Consider the following 7,686-nt stretch of genomic DNA (forward strand, 5'->3'; position numbering starts at 1 on the left):
ATGGTTCAAATTGGCTAGTATAAACAGCTTTAACTTGCTTTGTACAAGATTCCAAACTGTCCTGCGTTACGACACCCCTCGCCACAGCCCTCACACTGCTTACACCACAACTCTTGTCGGGTTGCACCATGTTGTTCTGATTTGCGGTGATAGAATCGGCTGCCTACGTAGTTTACGTAAGTAGGATTTGTACTGAGTGGGCGTGCAATCTCCACAGTAAGGTAACATTAGGTAGTGCCAGAAGTGTGTGATTGGCCATCAAGCAGTGTGTTGAGCTGGGAGCAACGACATCACTTCGTATACGTCCGGAGGGGAGGGGGCAGAGCCCTTAAAACTGACGTGATTCCCGTTCCCCCAATTTTGACATGAGCGCCCCCAATGCTGACATGAGCTCCCTTTATTGTTTCCTTGAGCGCCATGATGCATTTGAGCAAAGAGGAAATGCTGGACAAAATGTAGAGTAATTGTCTTATCTATCGGAATGCGATGTAATAGGTACGCACGTACGACAGTTTGCTATTAGCATCACGCTTATTTTGTACCAAACACCACCCTAAAGGTACCTACTACCTTATGCTGCAAATGTTACACATATGGTCATGCCTGGAAGGGGTAAAATGCAAGTGACTGATATGCAGGAGCTTTTAAAAGTATAGGATTAAGTTAGTGTATTCTGCAATGTTGGCAAGTGCATTTGTCTCATAATTGTGGCTATGGTAGACAAAGACATGATAATAGACCAAGGCGTTCATCAGTGATCCCATACTGAAATTTATCTAAACCACATTCTAAGCATTCATAAAAGATTGATCAGCTATTGTTTAAATTGAGAATTTTTAACATCAAGAGCGCAAGTCCAAGTTCTTGAAATATGGGGAAAAATCAGGTTTTGTGTGCAGGTTAGGTCCATATTCTCAGCTGCACTTCCCCCTCACCAGTTTATGAAAGTGATACCTTTTTGGAAGTGGGCCATCTTGGAAACTTCTGTGGAGACCAAGAACAGCTTTTACCTAGGAAAGGTGTTGAGAACCTTACTAATTTACTGTGCTGGTTATATGTGGTTACTGCAGTTAACACCTAGTTTCTGTAGTGTACATCTAGTCAAGGGCCTGGAATCAGTTTTGCACAGAAGCATTTAATGAGATGGGAGGCTGCGAGTTGGTGGTGGGTGAACCACCACATTTTGCATAAGGCTGTCAGGGCATGAATAACATGTACTCACCTACCTAATGGTTCAACATGAAAATATATTTAGTCTTGTGCTAGCAATGGTATGCTTCAGAGATCCCTAAATTAGCACAAATATCTAGATATATGAATACATTTATGGATATGTCAGCAGACAGTAAATTGGCAAAACATTGCTATTTTCTTGATATTAACATGGATATTGTTTATGATCCTTAGGTGGGAACTTACAGTTCACCTTAAGATGTCCTATTTAATAGAGGTTTATCAACAACAAAATCTCAATTTGCAGCAAGTGAGTAATTCAGGGTTTGCATGGAAAAGAGGGCTAGAAATCATGCTCTGTAAGTAAATATGCAACATATGTGCATTTTACAATGAAAATCAAGTGGAATCTCACCCAAGCAAAGTTGTAAAAGTTGCGCTCTAGTGTTGCAGTGGTGTGTGTCAAATGTGTGTGTGTCAAATCTGTTAAATGCTTTATCTCATGTACATTTTCCCAAGTCCAGTCCAAATAAAAAGCTAGTTATTCCATCTCCTAGCAGTTTCCTGGCAAATTTTCCCCCTTAAACGATATGTTTTGCATGCCATTTGAACTTGAAGACATTGACATAATATTTGTGTTGGTTTGTTTTTCATGTAGTTCTTCCAAAGCATTTAACCACTCATGGTTAAATCCATGACTTGCTATTCACAGTGCCCTGGGAGTGTTTCAGTTCCAGCAGTCCTAACCATGCTGCCTGGAACATGACTGGCTGGATGTTCTGCCATGTCCGCACCAATGTTTGGCACGCAGGGCAGGAGGTGCTGCCATGGTGCCACAAGTCTGGCTTGTCTGCTGCTCTCAGGTGCTGTGGAGAGGCGGCCGGCCGCCCGTCACCTCCGCCCGGCATGGCCGGCCGCGAGCAGCGCGGCGGCCCGCCGCAGTCGCCGCGGCTCACGCAGGAGGAGGCGCGCGTGCTGCGCGAGTGCAACCAGGAGAGCTTCTACCGGCGCAGCGTGCCGGTCTCGTGCCTCATGATGGCCGGCACGCTGTACATGATCCGCTCTGGCCGCTGGCGACCGTCGAAGACGCTCGGCCCGGCCCCCAAAGTGGCCGCCGCCGGCGTGGTCGGCTATTTCATCGGCAAGATCTCCTACCTGGAGGTGTGCAAGGAGAAGCTGATGGCGCTGCCCAACAGCCCGGTGGGGCGGATGCTGCGCCAGCAGCGCGCCGGCGGCCTCCCTGAGCCGGGCTTCGCCGAGCTGTCGGCCGACGCGCCGACGCCGGACACCGGCGCCGAGGCGCGCGCTGACTGGGCGCTGCCGCCGCGCGCTGACGGGCTCGACGACTACTACCGGCCGACGGTGGACACGCCGGGCGCCGGTGCGCCGCTCTCCACGGACGACCTGCAGCCGGCGCAGACCCAGACCACGTACGAGGAGCTGCGCCGGGCCAACCGGGCCAGCGTGGAGAGCCGGCTGCGCCGCGGCTCGGGGCCGCCGGAGCCGCCGCCGCCGCTCGAGCGGGAGCGGCCGCCGCCGCCGATGGGCGGCCCGCCCACTAACAAGTACGGTGATGTGTGGGACAAGTGAGCCGGCGCGCACGTCAGTCGCGTTAGATGTGTGACTGGAGAGGGGTGGCTGCTTTGGGCAGCTGTTACCCATGGGCCTGGGGTGTTTGGTACGTCCGAGGGCGGTTATGCGTTACCGTTGTTTGCTATGTGCTGAATTGGGATTGGAACAGTGCTAATAAACGGGGTTGATGAACCGAGCTCTATATCATATCCGTTCACAATAAGATGGATTTCACTCGTCGTATAAAATAATTCGTGATACCCTTCCCATGATGAAACAGATCATTTAGTTGGCCGATTTGGCAAAGTGTGCTCAGCCCAGTTATGATCAAAGTTAATGGTCACCGGGTTGGTGAGACAGTGAGACAGCGTAGAAACGCAAATCGTGCATGCAGCGACCTTCTTTGATATACACAGAATCAGTACGCTGTCAAATCAAAGCCCAGGAATTGCTTGGATGCGCTCCTAGTTTTCCGTCATGGTGCGGGGTGTGATTAGTTGTCCCTGGAGGTAACTTGTGGCTATCGTTCGATTGTTCAGTACTGACAAATGGAAGGCCGACAATACGTGCCCCCTCCCCCCTTAATCCCCCTTGGGTCTCGAGGGTCTCTTCGGGCTCCTTGGGACCTACAATTAAGGGCCTGGTTCGAGGGCCTGAAGGGCCCTAAGGGATGCTAAAGGTCGTGTTCATGGCCCCGGCCCGTAGGGCTGGGTACTCCAATGTCACCAGGGCCCTCTGATTTGCTCAAAGTCTATATATGTCGGTCATACACCACCAGTAAAGCTCAGTCGACTTCGTGTCGGCACAGGCCTAATGGATCATTTGCCGAGCAGGGTCAAAGCCGGAGCCAGCAATTTACATCGGTCGGAGCCCCAACGTCTTAGGGCCTCACCGTCCAACGGATGGCCCTGTGTTGCCAAGAAGCCAGAGTCGGCCAGAAGCGGTGTTTGAGAGACCCGTAGAGCCGGGAGGGCTCACCAAGACCGACGATCGAGGGCCCGATTTTAGGGCCTAAGGGCGTGAATGGCTGGGTAGAGTCTTATTTAGGGGCCCCGGACTGCGAGATAAATTCTCAAATGACGGAGGCCCATTCGCGCCGATCGGGGACCCCTGAAGTTATTACATAAGCTACTGATTTCGGCGCGATTGCACAGCATATCGGAACGGTCCCCTCAAAAAACCGAAGGGGGAGTTGCACCAACCCTGATAGGGGTATGAGAGCGAAGGTTAGTGTCTCCTGTACAACGCGGGTAAAAATTCTGGCAGTGGTTCTGAGTTTTATTGGTTTAGGAAACGATCGTTCGACCATTGTGAAATGAAGAGCGTCAGCGATCTATTCCATAATTGAAAATTTCATAATGCAAAATTCCATAATACAGTCGTTTTACGCACGATTTCTTCAGCTTGTTGGCGACTTGCTTCTGCTTCTGTTCCAGTTATGGGGGGTAAAAATGAAAAAAGATCAAAGTAAAACACACCCCTATTAACAAGCGGCTCATATCCGGCGATTTTTCTTGGAGGGGGGGGGGGGCTTCATGATCAGGGAGCTTTTCGTCAACTCTGCCCTCTTGTCAAGTCTCGACTGCGCCCCTGGCGGGTATTCCATACGCGACGACCTGCGTCTGCTGCTAGTGCGTACCGAAATGGCAGAAAGATGGCGCTAGCTGCTAGTAAAACTACCACTTTTTGAGAGTTGGAGTACCCAACCCGCCCCGCAAGGTCAATTTCCCTAAAAAAATCCCAACGGCCCATCAACCACATTTTTCACTCCAGACACACCCACTTGCTGACATTATATGCGCCAGAACAAGAAGTTGGGACATTCTCCGATAAATCGACAAGCGCCGTACACCCTCGGAGCTATCTTCGGCGGCATTTTTTTCCACCTGCTTGAAGAACAGTTAGGCAAACCTATACGTTAAAATGGTCAAAAAACTGTCTTAAATATTTGCATGCCGCTCTCGGAATTGACATCGCGCAATAAGGAATAATCAGGGCGTAATGAAGCTTCGCGAGGCACGAAGCACAATTGTCCTATAAGATATTGATCTTTTCTCATTTGCAAGAGAAAATGCGTGGTTTGATCCTCTTTGCGCTTTCATAGTAAAGGTGGTTACATGCTTGGAAAGACATGGTCCATACACCAACGAATCATACGTGGCGCACGAAGAATGGCGCGCGGCGCACCACCGCAGCCGGTTGCCCCCAATCCCCCCGCCCCTCCCCTCATGTGTACTGTTTGGGCCGAGGTAATTGCAGCTGGAGGGGGATGGGGGAGTGAGTGCGCACCGCGAGAGTGGTGCCGTCTCTCGTTCATGTAGAGTGACTCAGAAGTAGGACAAAGGCCCAATGATAGGGCCTTGGGCCAGTACCTGCTGTGCGGCGAGAGCGCGGAGTGGTATTGACAGTGTCTTGAGACAATTAAACGCCCCAATCTCCCCAGTTTAGCCGATCCATTCGGGAAGCAAAACGAGAGCATGACGAGGCTTGAAGAAGTATGCCATCTTTTTGCACTTTTATTTATTGTTAAAACAACCACTTCCGATTTGAGTGGAAGTGTCAGTTTTCGAAAGCCTTTTGAATGACTTAGAACTTCGACTTGAAGTAGCCACTTCTGCGGGACAAATCTCACTGGAGTCCCTGCTCACCACTTTGAAAGTTACACCTTCCATTTGCATTGTCGTTTTTCCAACGGGCGTTATCTGTGATGTTTACAACGCACTAAGTTGGGAAAATGCGTGCGTAATAAATGCTACGAAAATTTGAAACATGGTTTAGAGAAAATTGTATGGAAACATTAGACCATTATACCGCAAACATTGCGTCCTGATGGGTACCAGCGACACTCACGCGGTTTGCGTGACACCTCTCATGGATGTTGTTTGCGTGTGCTGTTATTACCAGAACGCCAAGCTGATAGTTGGATATCTTAACCAGTGAGATGTCACTTAAAAGGACTTACTGAGTCACGCCGTGTGTGATGTTCATAGGGGATCCAGCATAATGCAGGAGTGTGAGAATTGCGTTTGAAATGGTGCACAATTGTTTTTTTTTATTGACGCACTCAATGCGTAAGCGAAGGACATTCTCGATTCAATGAATGAATCAAATTTAGCCAGGGGGTAAGCAACGACCGCTGCACTTGAAATGAATTGGGTCTGCCAGCGGGTGAGTTTTTTACCAAATTGTCAGAAGCCTGAGTTGCACTGACCAGACACCACTTAACGGCCCAGCACCAGGGTAATCTTTTCGATTGCATTTTTAAGGGCTTCCCGAAAACGAAGCTTTTATTATTTTAGATATTTCAGAAGACTACACGTTTGTCCTCCATGGCGAAGTTCAGCATGTTTATTGGGATACACCGCAATGCATGCTGCATCCTTTCGTGGTATATTGACCAGAGCCTGGACAATTTATGCATGCATTTTTTGCGCGCCCTCAGACACGATAAAATATAACACTATTGCGGTCCATACATTTCTACAGTGCCCCTTACTGGAAGTGAAAAGCCTCGTTTTAAATATGGAAAAATCATCACTTTTCAGATGGATCAGCTGCGCGGTGCAAGAACAGGCCCACTTCTTTGAATAATTGCTTTCATGAAGACTAGTGTGAAGTGCAAGTGGAATTACGTTGCCATATCCCATGGGAAGAACTATTGCGACGGGGTTGAGAAACCTTGAAAAGGGTTGCTGCCAGTGCTAGTCTGCCGTGCCCGCATTCCGAGCACATTCTCTCTGTTGAGAGGCTATGCCAGTTCTTGCAGGGTGAGGATAACGTGCAGACGGTATGTTTCTTCTCAACAAAAGGAGAAGTATTTCGGAAAGAGGATGAGCTTAGCATCAGATTGGCTATGGCCAAGGCTCTCAAAAGGATACTTCATGCTCCCAGAGTAACCACAGTGAGTGCTCAGACCGTTATTGTCCGGGATTGAGCACCGGGCACTTCAGGCATTGAGAGAGAAGTAGCGGTCGCTTCATTAAGCAAAAAATGATGAGTTAGGGTAAGTTAAACTGGGTCACTGGCGCACTGAGTCGAATTTTACGTTTATGCGAGCCATCGTGTTGTTAATCTAATGTGTTCTCACAACGCGCTCATTTTCCGCCGCCTGTGTGAAGAGACGTATGGGAGATACTGCGGCGGCAGCCGACGACGGATGGCGCGAGTGACGCGTAGGCCGGATTTTGACTTTGTTTTCAAAGCCTTCCAAGCCGACAGCCATCTTTTTAAGAATGAGGGGTTCTAACTAAGCTCTTTCACATGCAAATGAGAAAAGGTTCAAAATCGCGTAGGAAAGTGGTTCTGTAAACATTACAATTATTCATAATGCCACAACCGGTATTTTCTAGTGCAATCATTATTCCAACCACGACGCATACGTGATTTGTAAGATTATTGCATCATTTTGGCATATACTTTTGTGCGGTTTTCTTTCATGGTAGTAAAAAACTGCCGCCGAACATGGCCCTTCAACCACACGACGCGAAAATGCCGAAGGCTGCATGTAACTCCGACATGGTTCAACCGAAAGGCCTGAAATGTCGCGAGAGTCTTAAGCGCCGGTAACAACCCCTGTGACCCATTTTAACAAGGTCTGAGAGATGAGGGTATAAAACTGACCTTCGATCTGTCGACTTTTCGCGGAATGCTTTAGCTGTAAGAAGCCCACAATTCTAGTCTTGTAATATAGCTGGAAGAAACTCTGAAATAAGTGAATCAGAAACGTGATCTGCACGAAAAAAAGTGAGGTGATCGTAATGCGCAGCCCCCTGCCTTCCGTCGTTTGCACGACACCGCGGCCGCATGACTGGGCTGCCGGCTATGCTGTTACACGTCGTCAAAAGCGGTGCAGCTTCATTTGTTCCGCTGACACGTTTTTGAGGACCGTTTCCATGCTTTCGCTCTTATCCTTGTCAGTCTAGCCTCGCCTGCCTTTCGGCT

At 49.0% G+C, this 7,686-nt stretch overlaps 1 protein-coding gene across 4 annotated transcripts; it reads left to right on the forward strand.

Annotated features, from left to right (window-relative positions):
* The first annotated feature begins 93 nt into the window (after nt 1–93).
* asrij (OCIA domain-containing protein asrij) lies at nt 94–2,938 on the forward strand. Of its 4 annotated transcripts, XM_037219732.1 has the most exons (3): nt 95–176; nt 1,408–1,532; nt 2,037–2,938. In XM_037219732.1, exons 2-3 carry the CDS (start codon nt 1,504–1,506, stop codon nt 2,761–2,763), a joined length of 756 nt encoding a protein of 251 aa, XP_037075627.1. In that variant the 5' UTR covers nt 95–176; nt 1,408–1,503; the 3' UTR covers nt 2,764–2,938. The 4 variants fall into 4 exon arrangements, with proteins under 4 accessions (XP_037075628.1, XP_037075627.1, XP_037075625.1 ...); XM_037219733.1 differs by lacking the exon at nt 1,408–1,532 and having other exon boundaries at nt 94–176; XM_037219730.1 differs by having other exon boundaries at nt 96–176; nt 1,408–2,938.
* The last annotated feature ends 4,748 nt before the right edge of the window (nt 2,939–7,686 follow it).

The sequence above is a fragment of the Pollicipes pollicipes genome, unplaced genomic scaffold (assembly GCF_011947565.3).
Source record: "Pollicipes pollicipes isolate AB1234 unplaced genomic scaffold, Ppol_2.1 Scaffold_4295;HRSCAF=5057_pilon_pilon_pilon, whole genome shotgun sequence".
Taxonomy (NCBI): Eukaryota; Metazoa; Arthropoda; class Thecostraca; order Pollicipedomorpha; family Pollicipedidae; genus Pollicipes; species Pollicipes pollicipes.